The sequence below is a fragment of the Pseudorca crassidens genome, chromosome 4 (genome assembly GCF_039906515.1).
Source record: "Pseudorca crassidens isolate mPseCra1 chromosome 4, mPseCra1.hap1, whole genome shotgun sequence".
Classification (NCBI taxonomy): Eukaryota; Metazoa; Chordata; class Mammalia; order Artiodactyla; family Delphinidae; genus Pseudorca; species Pseudorca crassidens.
In genome coordinates, this window is record NC_090299.1 from 119,256,757 (window position 1) to 119,274,203 (window position 17,447).

The 17,447-nt window shown below is 39.7% G+C and overlaps 1 protein-coding gene across 1 annotated transcript; it reads right to left on the reverse strand.

Annotated features, from left to right (window-relative positions):
- Nucleotides 1–247: 247 nt before the first annotated feature.
- Nucleotides 248–14,247, reverse strand: HSD17B13 (hydroxysteroid 17-beta dehydrogenase 13). The gene is made up of 7 exons (XM_067734738.1): nucleotides 13,892–14,247; nucleotides 12,070–12,177; nucleotides 10,922–11,053; nucleotides 9,091–9,197; nucleotides 6,864–7,001; nucleotides 3,348–3,464; nucleotides 248–1,381 (listed from the first exon to the last, which is right to left on the reverse strand). Exons 1-7 carry the CDS (start codon nucleotides 14,099–14,101, stop codon nucleotides 1,291–1,293), a joined length of 903 nt encoding a protein of 300 aa, XP_067590839.1. The 5' UTR covers nucleotides 14,102–14,247; the 3' UTR covers nucleotides 248–1,290.
- Between the last annotated feature and the right edge of the window lie 3,200 nt (nucleotides 14,248–17,447).

Consider the following 17,447-nt stretch of genomic DNA (forward strand, 5'->3'; position numbering starts at 1 on the left):
CTCAGTGCCTCACATACAAAGGACTCAGTAAGTTTCAGCACATACATCAACACTCGTAACTGTTAAAGAAGCTGGAGTTGGGAGAACCCCTTGTTCCCCTCAACATCTGCAAGATCTCTCTGCTACCACCCAGATCCTTGCTTCCTGAAGGAGGCTCACAGAGACTCAGAGATTAGAAATCAAAACTCTTAATTTTATAACTACAAGAGGTCATTTTTTAAAAGCACAACAACACATTTATCATTTGTTTTTAAGAAATTGTTTTTATTAATGATTTGTTTTTAATGAGGATAAAATAGGATAGTCGATGTAAAAGCAGCCTATAACATGTGTGAAAAACACAGAAAACAAGATTATTCTTGATGTAGTTGGAATCAGATTTTTCTTTCTATTAAGAAAAAAAAAAAGACCACTCTCTTTTCCCCTCCATCTCTCAGATCTGTGGTGCACTATTAGGTAGCCAGCCTAGTTCCTTTCCCTGTGTTAGCTTTCATTTTTGAAGCTCAAAACTGTCTAAACATCTCTGGTACCAATGATATGTGAAAGCATAAACTACAAAGAAGAGGTTACCATGGGGTTAAAATTTTAGATACTCTGAGATTCAAGAGAGAGTCACCTTTTATAATGTCATAGTATTTTAAGAGATTATAAAAAGGGCAGAAAGTGTGGAGGGTCCACTCTTGGTGGATATAAGAGCTATATAAGGGACAGAATCAGGTGAGAAAGCTCTGTTTGGGGCTGATGAAAAATGGAGAAGCTAGAGAAAGCTCCCAAACATTGAGTTTCATAGGAGTAATCTTTCTGCCTTTTGGAACACCGCTGCCTGCTTAACTTGATCTCTAACTGCTCACTCACACTGTGTACTTGCTGACATTCTGTGGCCTGGCTACAGTTTGGAAGACTACTTTAAGAACAGTCTTAAAACTTCCCTCTGTAAATAAGTTCTTTTTGTATTTACGGTCAGGGAGGTAGCTTTGTCCACCTTTAAACGGAAAGAAAAGAAATGAAATCTCTTAAAGAAAAATGACCCTTTTAAGTATGTTTATGTAAGCATAGAAGTTTTTAAGAGGCATGGAATAAAAAATGGATCTGACTATTAAAACTACAGAAATAATCTTGAGAACTAGAAAGACAGGTGATTAGTCTTGTTCATTTGACCACCGCTAGTGTCAAACCAATGTTTTTAATATTAATGGCATTGAAAAATGTGAAACAGAGCTTTGAAGCATTGACTCTAAACTTAGTTCCACATCATTAAGGTGCATACGTCTCAGCCTGGAGCACATTTATTCATTTCATTTTGGTTTTGTGGCCAACCACTGCTTCAAATTGAATATCCAGTACATGATTTATGGCTGCCAAGGCACGTTCAGGAAGAAATCTGTATGAAAAAAAGATGAAAAAATTTCAATTTAAAATCTTTGACACCAGAGTTCTTTTTTGTTGTCAGTTAAAAATACCCTGAGAGTTATCTGGTTTGCATTTAGTTTTCTTCTGTTCTTTCTTCACATCTACCTCTCTCTTTTTTTGTGTGTATCTTTTAATACTCACAGTTCAAATATTATGCAAATATAAAGAAAGCACTGATATATACCACTCTTCTCACCTTCTCATATTAGTAAACTATTATATGAAATCTTATGTGAGTAAAGACCTAAAACTGAAGATCTAGGCTTATTGCTGTAACTGTCAATGAATCCTGATGCTAAGAGTTCACAGAGCAACACCACCAGAATCCATTCCATCTGCCTCTCCACCTCTCCTTGAGTTTTTACTGAATATCTATTGATATTATGCCCTCTATAATAAGGTAGACTAAAGTACTTTAAAAACAGCTACTCCCGGGCTTCCCTGGTGGCGCAGTGGTTGAGAGTCCGCCTGCCGATGCAGGGGACACGGGTTCGTGCCCCAGTCCGGGAAGATCCCACATGCCGCGGAGCGGCTGGGCCCGTGAGCCATGGCCACTGAGCCTGCGCGTCCGGAGCCTGTGCTCCGCAACGAAGAGGCCACAACAGAGAGGCCCCCGCGTACCGCAAAAACAAACAAACAAACAAAACAAACAAACAAACAAAAAAACCGGCTACTCCCTTTGAGGAGCTTATTGTTTAGCTAAGAGGCTAAACAACAGGCTCAGATGGTTTCACTGTTGAATTCTACAAAATGTTTAAGAAGGAAATAATACCCATTCAACACAAGTTATTCCAGAAAAGAGAAGAGGAGGGAATACTTTCCAACTCAGTTTATGAGGTAAGTGTTATCCTGACACAAAAATCAGACAATGACATTACAATGCAGGGTTGGTTTAATCTTTAAAACGAGTCAGTGTAATGCACCATATGAACAAACTAAAATAGAAAGACCATAATACCATATTCAGTAAAAGCATCTGACAAAATCTGTATCTACTCTTGATGAATATGCTCATCAAAGTAGTAATAGAAGGGAACTTCTTCAACCTGATAAAGAGAAAATGAAAAAAATCTACAGCTGATATCATTCTTAATTGTGAAAGACTGACTACTTTCCTCTGAGGATCAGAAACAACACTTGGATGTGTGTTTTCACCAATCCTCTCTGACATTGCATAGGAGGTTCTAGCCAGTGTGATAAGGCAAGAAATAAAAAACATATAGACTGGAAAAAAAGAAGTAAAAGTATCTTTATTTGCAGGAAATATGATCATCTGTGTAAAAATGTCTGTTAGAATCTACAAAAAAGCTACTAGAAGTGAGTTTAGCAAGGTTGCTAAATACAGATCAAAGTGCAAAAAATATATGCTAGCAACAAACAATGGGAAATAGAAAATTTAAAAAAATGCCATTTGCAATAGCATAAAAACCATGAAATACTTTGAGATAAACCTGACAAAAGGTGTGTAAGATTTGTACACTGAAAACTACAAAATACTGTGTAGACATATTGAGAAAGATGAAAAAATAAAAAGATACCTTGTGTTCTTTGTGCTCTTGGATTTGAAGACTCAATATTGTTAATATGTCTGCTCTCCCCCAATTGATCTATAGATTCAATGCAGTCTTAATCAAACCCCCAGCAGGCTTCTTTATAGACCCTTTATTTTTAGCTAGTTCACCATATTGCATTCTCTCTTTAAACTGTCTTTCCTTCAGTTAGAATAGTCTCTGGCAAAGACTGGCCAGAGGTAATAGATGGAGTAGAGAAAATGAATCATTCTCTTTTTATAGATTGAGTAAGGTAATAGTAGAGGAAACTTAACTCTTCTCCCCAGGCATGGAGAATTTCCATGGCAAATTTCACAACTGAAAAACTCTCCATAATGATAGCTCTATCAGTGTTGTAGTATTTTAGGTGTTTTGTGCTGTACTTACCTCTCTAGTGTTAGGAAGATATTGAGATATGATGGAACAAAAATCATTTTCTTATTGGTAAGTATTCCATCTATCAAGCTTCTTGCAACTTCATTTGTCTCCAATACAGGGAATAGTCTGTGATTAAAAAAGAAAAGTTTGGTCCTTTTTGTTGTTTTTTATAATTAGCAAAAGCAGGAAAATTATCTTTTCACTAATTAGGATTTAAAAGCTTCCAGGGGCTTCCCTGGTGGCGCAGTGGTTAAGAATCCACCTGCCAATGCAGGGGACACGGGTTCGAGCTCTGGTCCAGGAAGATCTCACATGCCATGGGGCAACTAAGCCCGTGCACCACAACTACTGAGTCTGCACTCTAGAGCCCACGAGCCACAACTACTGAGTCCATGCACCACAACTATTGAGGCCCACAAGCCTAGAGCCTGTACTCTGCCACAAGAGAAACCACCACAATGAGAAGGCCGTGCACCACAATGAAGAGTAGCCCCCGCTCGCCGCAACTAGAGAAAGCCCCCACGCAGCAACGAAGACCCAACGGAGCCAAAAATAAAGAATAAATTAAATAAATAAATTTATTTAAAAATAATAATAAAAAAATAAAAGCTTCCAGGATTCACTGCACAAATGCCACCTGCCTTCCCTCCCCCATGCCACATTGATGTTTTGTTATCACAATCTACTACTTTCACATCCAGTAGGTGTGTTTCATGGCTCACTCAGTCAAAACATCAAAATGGTGGTGAGGAATTAGATAATAGAAGAGAAGAGGAGCCAGGCAAGGAAGAGTAGTGGGTAGGACTGATCAAAGGACAGAAAGGAAACATGTGGCATCTTTCTTCAGGGCTTGTTAGATATGAGAAGAGAAATCTATAGCTAAGTACACTTGCTTTCTTGTGGAGGTATCCCACAAAGCTGGATTGTTTTGAGGGCATTTAGTACTTGAGATTCACTGCTGACTTGCCTATGCTGAAGTTTAATGAGAGTTCAAGACATGCATAGGGAGTATTACATTACAACTAGAGGTGTGACCTTGATTATACTGAAGACTGTATACATGGGTCCTTGAGAAGTATTCATAACCACAGGCCAGTATAGAATGCCCATTAATGCAAGATGATGACAGGAAATTAAAATGTAAATGGATTGAAAGTATTGCACCAAAGTTAAGTTGTCTAGGCATAGGCTGAATGGCTTAGTGAATACAAAGGTTGTGCGGGGGAGTTAAGTAAGTAGTGACTGTTATAACTTCCTTCCCTGAGATACATGTGATTTACTTCAGATTATTATGTGATTGAGGTTTCCATGACTTTGAGTGGCAAGCCAGCAGAGAGTAATACAAATCAATAGTTTTCTAAATTATTGGGTACTACCTCTTCCCTCCCTGATTTCCCCTACCTGGGTCTATCAACCCTGTCTTTGAGCCAAGCCTCACATTAGTATATGGACATGTTAGCCTTTGCCAAGGAAGTTCAGAATCAGGTAGTCTGGGTAATACCAATTCCAAATTTTCAGCATTGCCTGGGTCAGTCCCCAGGGTCACCCCCAGGAACCCACATACCCGAGATCATATTAGCCTTACTCTTGTCATCTATTTTGCCTTCCCCTCTGGAAGAACTGGTACTCTGGGCTCACACTAAGCCTGAATGCTTACCAAGAGGATTTGTATTGGGCCCAGTTTCCTATTTCAGAAAACTGAGCCCAGAGTCCCAATTATATCACTGTATTTACTTACGTACAGTACCGTGTACTTGTTAAGTACTTGTGTTCTAACACAGTTAAGGACTCAACTGCCAGGGAGTGGCTACAGCTCTGGAGATGACGCAGCTAATGCAGAGTTTCAGAGTCAGTAGCTTCAAACGAGGCTGAGCGTAAAAGGGAATTTGTTAGCTCCTTTGAATGACTATATTTAGGACTAATTCCTTTCCAATAATAAATTGGCTTCAGATTAGCAAGCTCAGTTTATTTTGTTAACCTGTAGCAGAATGTTTATTAGAATCGAGGCAAATTGTGAAGCAGGTGTATTAATTTTAGGGTCCTTATCCTCACCTTTCCGCTTTATTCCTCTTTTCAGGGCCAATTTCTCCTCTCTTATCGTCTCAAATCCTCCTTTACCAGAAACAAAGCACTTGGTCAAGAAATTCACCTTGGACTTCCCTGGTGGTGCAGTGGTTAAGAATCTGCCTGCCAATGCACGGGACACAGGTTTGAGCCCTGGTCCACGAAGATCCCACATGCTGTGGAGCAGCTAAGCCCGTGTGCCACAACTACTGAGCCCTCGTGCCATAACTACTGAAGCCCGTGTGCCTAGAACCCGTGCTCCGCAACAAGAGAAGCCACTGCAATGAGAAGCCCGCGCACCACAAGCAAGAGTAGCCCCCGCTCGCCGCAACTAGAGAAAGCCCGCGCGCAGCAACGGAAGACCCAATGCAGCCAAAAATAAATAAATAAACTTAAAAAAAAAAAAAGTTCTCAGTTTAGAAAAAAAAAAAGAAATTCACCTTGACTGAGGGGTTAAAGACTCAGCTTATTGCCGCTTCTAGGAACATTTGCTTTTTTTTTTTTTTTTTTTCGGTACTCGAGGCCTCTTACTGTTGTGGCCTCTCCCGTTGCGGAGCACAGACTCCGGACGCGCAGGCTCAGCGGCCATGGCTCACGGGCCCAGCCGCTCCGCGGCATGTGGCATCTTCCCGGACCGGGACACGAACCCGGGTCCCCTGCATCGGCAGGCGGACTCTCAACCGCTGCGCCACCAGGGAATCTCGGAACATTTGTATTTTAAAGGAGGACAGGGTGGTAGCCATGATCAAATGCATGTGGTTATATTTACTATGTCAATGTTTTGCAAACCTGCCTCCAGAGTTACCTGGTTTCCTTGTAAACAAAGCAAAACATTCTTGGAGCTCGTTTCACTCTACTGAATCAGAATCTCTAAGGAAGAGCCTAAGAACATGTATTTTTTATATAAGCACAGTGATGACGCTTAGGATCAGGCAAGTTTGGAAGATGTTGGAGTACTTTGTGCTAGCTCTGTGGCCAGTGCTGTCGAATATGGAAACGGGGCATATACCTGTGCCTTTCCATACTCTATTGAGGCGGATGAACCGCGAGCGGGAGGGGGGAGGTGAGGTAACATTCGTTTTGGGGGTGTGGTTTCCAGGAGAGGACACTCTTGCCATCATCCCCGGGAAGACCTCTCCATCTGACCCACCCCCATTCTCACTCCGTCTTAACACCTGTGTGTGTGTTGAGTCTTTCACCTGGACACGAATAAATACCCAACGCCTGATTCATTGGCAGCTGATCACTTCTACTAGCCCCTAATACATTTTCCCCCTTTGTTCATCTAATTTCAAAGTGAAAACATAAAGGCAATACAATAACATTAATAAGAAAAAATGTTTTTCCTTTTTCGTTTTTTTGTTTTCTATTTTCTCATTTGACCCACCTAAAAATTTCTCATGTAGGTTTCATACCAATTTCTCATGCCATATTTCCATCTTAACTTGATTTTGACCTTACCTTGTGCTTGGGTTTTTGGTGAACCCAGTATTCACAAAAACTGGGCAGAGACACGAGGTTTTGATACCAGTTTTTCCCAAGGCTTCAAATTCTGATGTCAGAGCTCGGTGGAAGCCAACAGCAGCAAATTTGCTTGAACTGTAAGAGAATTATCCACCCCTGTTAGCTAAGGGAAAGTGAAACATTCCTCAGCTTTCTGTGAGAGGAAAATGTTGATTTTGTTTGAGAACACATAAAAGCCAAACCCCCAAATCTTCCACTTGGTCATCTATTTTCATTTACATTTTCTTATCTGATTTCACTGAATTCTGAATTTACCGATTTTTTTTATTAGCGGTGATAAACAATAGAACAAATTTTAATAACTTTGATTGACTTGCTTACTGCTCATTCTACCTATAAGGTTTTTCCATTCAATCTTTTAAACTGTTTCTAATCAGTTTTTACTGCTGTTTTTATTTTGAAAAATATGAATCAGGAAAATCATGTTTAGAAAAACTATGTAACTAATATCTGTATTAACAAACTTCTGTGGGACTCTACACATTTCTCTCTCTCTTGATACTTTCTCTTTTGAAATGCGGAGTTCACTTTGGCTTCTTAATTTCATTGTGAAGATCTGGAGTAAAAAGACTTCAGGTGATGTGGGTGTGTTAGTGTGTGCAACCTTCAACATATTACTTTGTCTTCTTCCTTTGATTTTCTGATCTTTAAAATGCTGGTGATAGGGACTTCCCTGGTGGTCCAGTGGTTAAGACTCTGCGCTTCCAATGGAGGGGGTGCAGGTTTGATCCTGAGTTGGGGAACTAAGATCCCACACGCCGCACAATGCAGCCAAAAAACAAAATAAAATTCATTTATAAAAAGATGCTGGTAATAAAATATAGAGCCATCTTGGGGATTAAATCAAATAGCATATGCATAATAACTTTATTACCTATAAGAAGCTATGTAATGTTAATTGTATTTTTGACTCAGATGACAAGAACCATAAAGTTAAAGGCTGGCTGCTCTCTTAAAGGAAAAGAAAAAAGGAAAACAATTGTTACATTGGGTTTCCCCATTTCTAAACATTAAAACAATATTAAATGTTTAATCTGTGAAATTCTGATTTGTGTTTTAAGATGCTAGAGGCAGCTTGAAACAACCATATGTATGTGCAAGGACACCTTAACCTACAGCGAAAATTAACTACATCTGTGACTACATTTGGTGTCAGAAATAATTTGGTCCGTGACCAAATTCAACCTTGAACATGGATGTGTAGGTAAGTAATAAACCAACTAACTATCCACCCCCAACCCCACCCACTGATACACATGTATTGGCTGTTACAAAAAGAATTGGCCAAAATGTTAACAAATTAAATTTTTCTATGAGGTTGATATAAGACCAGAATAAGGAAATGAGATGCCATTGAAGGAGTGTATGAAGAAAAGATATTTTGCAAATAGTGTGTCTTTAGGGAGTTCCCACTTTCGTTTCTTTATGTCCTTGGTAGAGCATGGAATATGCTATCTGCATCTTTTAATACGGTAAAGGCTTTCTCTCAATCCCTCTCTCTCTCTCTCTCTCTCTCTCTCTCTGTCACACACACACACACACACACACACACAATCTTTCATGGCACAAGCACACTGAAAAATGTTTTGATCCAGGAGCCACTCTGTTTAGCTTATCTTGGGCATGCAGGCCATGGCGTAGATTTGTGTTCATTTGGACTTCCTTATATTTTGCTTCTTAGTCTGTGAGTTCCTTCTTTTTTTTTTTGTTTTTATTTTTGTTTTTTAGTTCCTTATTTCCTTTATGAGCATCTACTCATTCCAGGATACAATGGAAACATGCTTGGCATTACTGTTTTCTTTCATTGCTCTGTGGAGGAGTTTTCAGAAATCTAAAAATATTTTAAATGATTTTTCATTTAAAACCAGTTTCCTTGTTTTAGGAGAAGTCATTTTTAAGAGTTTATTCTAAACTACTGTATACATTCTGTAAATCCAAATTATCTGCTATGAGACTTTTTATAGCTTTTATTTTTTGCAAGGCATTTGACTTTTTGTTCTAAGAAGATTCAAAAATGAAGAAAACACAATTCTAGCTCTCCAGAAATAAATAAATAAAATAAAGAAAAATAAAACAAATTACCTGTTATGAGGACTGGAATCTGAGGTCTAATAAAACCTTAAAAGTGTAAAAATATATAGCACTACTAGAAAGTAATACTTACCAATATGGAATAATATAAGGAGTCACTCCGTGGCCGCATAGTGAAGCCACTGTGACAATGTGGCCATGGTTTCTCTGCATCATCGCTGGAAGAAGTGCCTTTGTGATCTTCAGGATCATTGCGGAACCAAAAGAAACAATGACACAGGTGTTAAGTTTCCAAATTAGGTAGTTTTATTCTATTTATTTTATTTTTGCGGTACGCGGGCCTCTCACTGTTGTGGCCTCTCCTGTTGCAGAGGACAGGTTGCGGATGTGCAGGCTCAGCAGCCATGGCTCACGAGCCCAGCCGCTCCGCGGAATGTGGGATCTTCCCGGACCAGGGCACGAACCCGTGTCCCCTGCATCGGCAGGCGGACTCTCAACCACTGCGCCACCAGGGAAGTCCGGTAGTTTTACTTTTAAGACAAAATGTCATTTAAGACAACTTTTTCGATGAAATGAAATACGTGCCAAGATTCCATGATTACTTCTCCACCGATGACAGAAATGAAAAAAAGATTAAAACAATTGGTTTGAGCTGGCATCGAGTGCTGTGCACTGCATACCACATGCCAAGAACTCATCTTAAAATCCCTCTTCTTCCCTTCAGAGGGAATCAAAAATCTCTTTTATGGATCCATCATCTAAACAATATTATTAAGGGAAAAATTCAGAGTTTTCAGAGCTGAGAAAATTTCGTATGGTAATCTGGTATCATGTACTTTTTTGTTTGTTTGTTTGGGGCTTCATCTTGCTAATGAGAAGAGTTAAAATCTTGTGTACCTATATCAAGTTGAGCAGAAAAAGCTGAGTCCTGTACTGACCCATGGTCATTATGTACCATGATTAGGGAGATTAGTATCTCCCTATTTGTAATACTGTGCATTATATGTTGATGTTACAGGAAACAAAAAGTCTTTCTTTACCTCCAAAAAGCTTTACTGTTTGGTGAGAAATATCAATACTATTTTATAAATGCACCCTATGGACCCTGTGCAAATTCATAGAGCCAGAATTGCCAAACCAAGCCACCCCCAAATTCCTGACCCACAGAAACTGTGAGAGGAATATGAACATTTATTCTGGCTTTAATCCACTAAGTTTTGATATAATTGTTATGCAGCTGTAGACAACGAATACATGGGGTCTCTAAGTAGTTTGGTGGGCATAATAATTAATTCTCATTAGCATGTGTGAGGGGCTTGGGAAAATGGGGGAATACATCTCTTTTTTTCTTCTCTCTTCCAGAATCCAGATCTGTCCTATGTTCTGCACTAATATTGAGGCACTGGAAGATTAATTCATATAAATGCTCTCTACAAAGACATATTTCAGTCTCTCACAAAACCAAATAATTATAAGAGGTCTGTAGAGCCTTAACTCTAAGCTCCAGCCTGACCTAGAGCTTTGCTCAGAGTTCCAGCCAGAAGAACCCCCAACCCCTATATAACCCAAGTAGTGAGTTCTTTGTCCTTTCTGTTCTAAAATTCCATGACATGAGGTCACAAGTGAATGTACACTGTATGTATTTTCTCTAAAGCACTGAAAAGGTGTACACTGACAATCCTTAGGAAAGCTCCATAAATATTTTTTGAGTGCCCAGTACATGCCAGGATTTGTGTTAGGTACTGGTGGATAAGGCAGACTAACTAGCCTACATTCTGGTGAGTCACGTCCCCTTGAAATCTGTGCCCTTCTGTCAGAGACATGAATATTGGATGATTGTTGTTTTAAGGCAAAGATATGGAGTTTCCCATCCAGAAGGATGTGAACTCAATTATGAACTTCATGTACCTTAAGAGGAATTGTCAGACATACACAAACTAGGAATATTTCTGATTCACGCTCACCCAAAAATGTCCTAGGATGTTGACCTCAAAAGTTTTGGTAATCTCTTCATCCTTTGTACTAAGAAGGTCAGCTGGATATATTGCCCCAGCATTATTCACCACGATAGTTACATCACCCACCTCTTTCTTTACCTGTTGAAATAGAAAGAACATGTTCATTGGGTGTAGTATCGAAACTTAAAGTTTTGGGGCTGATATCATCCAGGGATTAGATTCTTTATTCTGTTTGATGATATCTCTCAGAGTTCAGGCAGGAAAGAGCTTTAGTCCAAAGAGTGCTGGCCAAGAAGACACTGTCATAAAGCTGGGGTAAACTGTTTTTTTTAACAGCTAAATTTCAGTACCCAGTACATCATAGATATTTTTTGAAACTTACCAATAAAATGAAATTAATATTTGTGTTGATTGATATATCTGTTCTAACCAAATATTTTAAAAGTGCTAATTGAGTAATCCTGTTTTCACTACCTACTAGCTACATGACCTTAGTCTGACATATCAGTTCTTACCAAATATTTTTAAAGTACTAATTGAGTAATCCTGGCTCTGCCACCTACTAGCTACATGACCTGGTCTGGCTTATACCCTCTGAATCTGTTTGCTCACCTGTCAAGTGAGGTTAAGAGGGTTATTGTAGGGATTAAATCAAAGGGTACAACCATTTTCAGAGTGCTTTGTCCATTGTATTTGATATTTACCCTTAAAAATTGTTATAATAATTATTAATATTATATTTTCTATAGAAGATTAGATTGGCACCAACATAAATAAAATCTCAAAGAGGAAATATTTAAAGGAAAAAATAAAGGAATTACTGCAAAAGTAATAGGACTAAAATGAAAGTAGAAAGTTATCCTTTTCCCTGATGATAAATCTTTTCTCTGTCACTCTGTGCAGCTGCTCAAACTTCTAACCAGAATGAAATCGATTAATTAATCGATTAATTAATTAATTAATAGGCAGAGTTGAGTGGATTATATGGAAGGAAAAGGTTTATGTCCTTCCTTGTTCACACAACTACCTCAGTTAGCAGAGGCTAAAAAAAAAAAACAAATCTAATTTAAATTAGGCAGTCACAAAGAACCTTTTCATATTCCATGTAAGGGGACACAAAATTATGGGAAGAAATTTGTATTCTGAAGTCTCACCTGGTTTACAGAGTCATAAATCTCTTCTCTGTTACTGCAGTCTACCACAAACACATGTGTAATGGCCCCTAGTTTTCTGCATTCAGCTGCAGTTTCCTCAACGCCATGCTGTAATTGGAAAAAAGCAAATTCCAAAAGATGTAGGTCAGTGAGGGGACAAGAGTGAGGGAGAAAGCATTGGAGAAGAAATTTTTTTTAAGATTAAAATTCACGTCCAAAATGTCCCACTTGTTTGTAAGCAAATTTCCTGAGAGGCACCGCTTGCCTAACTCGCAGAGATTATACCTGGCTTTTCTGCCAGGGAAGGCTCATGTAAGTCTCACGAGTTTTCACTTGTTTTGCTACATTCTCATAGCTTAAAGAACATGCTTGAAAGATGTTGCTCTTTGTGGTATCATGAAAGGAGATGTTTGAGTATGGAGAAGAATACTCAACAATATACTTAACATATGTTTGTTGAGCACCAACTATGTAATAGGCAGTAAAGCACCTAGCAGATTGTAAAAATTTTAGGATTGCGTGCATGTGAGAGAAGGCACGAAGAAATTCTGTCACATATTCTTCTTTTTTATTTGGTTTTTGTCTTGCCAGACCTTTAAAAAATACATTCCTAGCTCAACAGTCTGCTCTGGGGCCAGGTTTGGTTCATTGGCTGTAGTTTGCTAACCCCTGTTCTTGCCTATCCTGTGAGGTATTGGGTTGGCCAAAAAGTTCATTCGGGTTTTTCTGTAAGATGTTCTTTCTGTTACAGAACATCGTACAGAAAAACCCGAACGAACTTTTTGGCCAACCCAATATTATCCCCATTTCAGATAAGGAAACTGAGGCTGAGAGAAATTGTCTGCTCAATTTAAACAGTTTGGAAGTGCCCTGGCTCCTGAGTCTATGTTATCAAAATTGCATATCATGGCATAAAAATCACTGCTAAGGTCTCAGTTATGTTCCCTTCATCAAACCATCCTGGTGGGGACTTCCCTGGTGGTCCAGTGGTAAAGAATCTGCCTTCCAATGCAGGGGACGCGGGTTCAATCCCTGGTCAGGGAACTAGGATCCCACATGCCGAGGGGCAACTGAGCTCTTGCGCTACAACTAGTGAGCTCGTGCTCCTTTACTAGAGAACCTGCGTGCAAACTACAGAGTCCACGTGCCCTGGAACCCATGCGCCACAACTATAGAGCCCATGAGCGCTGGAGCCTGCGCACCACAACTAGAGAGAGAAAACCTGCATGCCACAACTAGAGAGAAGCCCTCACGCAGGAATGAAAGGTCCCACATGCTTCAATGAAGATCCCATGCCACAACTAAGACCCTGGAGAGCCAAAAATAAATAAATAAATAAAAAATAAATCTTAAAAAAAAAAGCTATTGGGTGCCATGACCATAGTCCTCTTCCAACTCGCTCTCCGCAACTAGATGTGATGGGTAATATGGCACTTGTACTTTAAACAACAACAACTACTACAAAAAACCCATCCTGATGCATATGTAGAGTAAGGCTCCAGGGAATTTAGTTACCAAACTTCGAGAAAGACAAATACAAATATAAGCAAATGTTAAGTCAAATAAGTTCGGGCCTCTCACTGTTGTGGCTTCTCCCGTTGCCGAACACAGGCTCCAGACGCGCAGGCTCAGCGGCCATGGCTCACGGGCCCAGCCGCTCCGCGGCATGTGGGATCTTCCCGGACTGGGGCACGAACCCGTGTCCCCTGCATCGGCAGGCGGACTCTCAACCACTGCGCCACCAGGGGAGCCCCAAGTCAAATAAGTTTTTAAACACCTGTCTCACTTGTAACTTTAAAAGGTGGGTAAATGAATCCAGTACCTTATTAATATCCCACAGAACCAGTCTGCTCTTCCGTTTTGCAAATTCATAGGCAGTATGCCTTCCTATTCCATGCCCAGCTCCTGTAATGAGAACAATCTCTCCAGCCACAGATTTTCTCCCCTGGGGAATGAAAACCTTCACCAAGGATTCTAAGTAGGAGTAGATGATGATGATCAGAAGCAGGAGGAGATCCAAGATAATATTCATGGCTCTGCTCTGTACTCTTCTCCTCTGGTTTAGTCTCTGTCTAGTCCCAGCAAAGAGCCACCCTCTTTAGAGAGCTCCAGGGAAGAGCTGTGTTCCAGGTGTTGATGGGACTGGCAGAGGTAAGCTAGATTTGCAGGCAGGCTTTGTCCATGTGTTCTAATGCATTAGATGCACTTTGAGCTTTTGAAGTGGTATCAATTGCTAGTAAAAACTTGGCACGGGGACAAGGGAACTCAAGAGAAAGTCCTCTCTGGATTTTCTTTTTGGTTGTTGTTGTTTAATACTATATTTTACTAGTTTTCAAGCACTGATTTGACATCTATATACCTTGATTTAAAAGTTGATATTTTATTTTGTATTCAGCTCATACTCAATTAAGTTTAAAATGAATGCAAGCATAGTATAGGGCATAAGTTATTTAAAAGTAAACCATTTATCATTGGAGTGAAATCAGGTCATGGGATTTATGGTAGCTAACAGTTCAATGAAATGGTGCCCTCTTATTGTATCTATCATTCCATTTCTCTACATTTGTACCTCCATCGTCCATGCCTATTCCCATGTGCTAATTGCTATTACATTCCACAGTAAAGGCATAGTTTTAAACTTCCTCTACTTTCAAGAGGCACACTTTTCTTGCAGTTCAGTTTCTGAAGAAAAATGATCAATATTGGGGCTTCCCTGGTGGCACAGTGGTTAAGAATCCGCCTGCCAATGCAGGGGACACGGGTTCGAGCCCTGGTTTGGGAAGATCCCACATGCTGCGGAGCAACGAAGCCCATGCGCCACAACTACTGAAGCCCGCGCACCTAGAGCCAGTGCTCCGCGACAATAGAAACCACCGCAATGAGAGGCTTGCACACCGCAACGAAGAGTAGCCCCTGCTCTCCGCAACAAGAGAAAAACCCACACGCAGCAACAAAGACCCAACACAGCCAAAAATAAAGTAAAATAAATTTATTAAAAAAAATCAATATTTATTACTGTAGTGAAATCAATACTCTGATTTATTTGCCCAAAGTTAATTAGGACCAATTCTTTTTATTCTGCTAATAAAAAAACTCACTTTTTTAAATTCAGGAGAAACATTAGCACCTTTCTTTTATCATTCTTAAGCAGCTCTCTGGCATAATATGGACTTACTTTCTGAGAAGCAGTTCTGTTCTATGTTTCACCATGGCAACTGAAAAAAAGATGCACAACCTAAAAAATGAGAATTATGTTTTATTTGGTGGCCTGAGGACTATAGCCTGATGTTATACCCTCTCAGACAGTGTACTGCTCCAAAGAGGTAAAGGAGGAGCTGATAGGGATAGAGTAGGGTAATCAAATAGTTAGTTTAGGGAATTCCCTGGCAGTCCAGTGGTTAGGACTCTGTGCTTTCACTGCCGAGGGCGCAGGTTCAATCCCTGGTCAGGGAACTAAGATCCTGCATGCTGCATGGTGCAGCCAAAAAAAAAATTAGAAGTCCCACTAGGGGACTGTAGATAGAGAGGGAACTTTAGGGGGCTTTGGGAAACCACAGCAAGTCAACGATCACTCAAGAAAGCAATGGGAAAATCTTGAAACTTTGTGGGCTTGCTTGACTTGTGAAACAGAGCAAATTGCTTAGCAGCAAAGCCAGACAGGCTTGCTTAGCAACAAAACCATGCAATGGAGGCATGAGTCATGCCTGAAGACAATAAAACAATAGTGGAAAAATAAGGCCTACATCCCGCCCAGTGAATGTCAACAAGTTAATGACCCCCTAGGACATGCTCTCTTCACACATAACAAGCAGTAATTTGGGAAAGGTGACACTTCAAAGTGAAAGACCGTCATTATACTGAGACCTGAAATAATTTTTCCATAGCACCATGACAGTCCCGGATGGGCCACATAGTGCCAAAAACTCCCCCACCCAACAGTTAGGAGGAGTTGATGGAAGACTCGAAGAAGGAGGAAGAAGATGGTCTCCCCCCCCAATCCCGCTCTTCCTTTGATTATAAAAATGTAACCCACTAACGCTTGCTTGCCTGCCTGCTTGTTTGTAAGCTCACAAGTGTCCTATTCTAATAAATCACTTCTTAACTATCACTTTGCCTTTTACTGAATTCTTTTTATGCTGAGACAAAAAGAGCCAGAGCTCCTCCGAGCCCCCTGCCGCCGAGATGCATTTCCGTGGTTTCAGAGCCAGGATATATAGTAGTTTTTGCTGGGGAAAAAAATGTAGTCAAACATCAAAGTTTATTGCTAATCACACAAAATAGACATCTCAAGTTAATAATTTTAGTGCTTTTCTATGTATGGGAAGATGCAAGAATCTGGGCTCCTTGACATTATTCCTTTGATATGCATCTTAACTATTTTGGGCCAGTATCCTGTTTTTCTCTATCCTGAATTCCCCTCAAGGTGCATGGTTGGGCGGCTGCAGTGGCTGATGGCTTGATGGAAAGCAACATTTATTGTTTACAAAATGGCAGGCAACAATTCTTTGTCCACAACCATGAAGTTTTACCTCTAGAAATAATCCTAGAGATACTGCATCAGCTAATGGTTGCTTGGTATCTCTCTGTGAAATGTTTTTGATTTTGTTTTGTTTTTTAATGAAGGAAAAGAAGAAAGTAGAGATATTATCTTAAGGAATCTTAAAGCATGGACTCACCATGCTTAGTTTGATTGATTTATTCATAAAAGCTCAATACGTCTCAATTTGCTAATCATTTTACATGAGATGCCCATTTCCCCGAAAACCTCTTGTGTTTGCGGGAGATTATAGGTTATATCAGTTCCCTTTGTGATAATTTGGAAAAGAGCATTAGACCAAGAGCCAGAAGTATTCACTTACAAGGGGGTGTGACTTCCAATACCTCAAAAGTGGAAACAACTTAAGTGTTCATCAATGGATAAATGGATAAACAAAATGTGATATATGCATAATAAGGGAACAAAATTTTCCACCCCGAAATGTGTCTCCTTGGCATGAAGATTAATTTAGGCTGATTATTTTTAAGAAACAGAAGACTTGGGAAGTCTTTCTTTTTACTTCTCCATAAGCTGCCTAAAGAATTTAGATAAAGGGCCTATCCCCAGAAGACATGATAAATATATACAATGGAATATTACTCAGCCATAAAAACTAATGAAATGTTGCCATTTGCTGCAACATGGAGGACCTGGAGGATATCATACTAAGTGGATTAAGTCAAACTGAGAAAGACAAATATTATGTGATATCATGTATATGTGGAATCTAAAAAGATAATACAAATGAATTTAGTTGCAAAACAGAAACAGACTCACAGATATAGAAAATAAACTTATGGTTACCAAAGGGGAAAGGACAGGGAAGGATAAATTAGGAGTA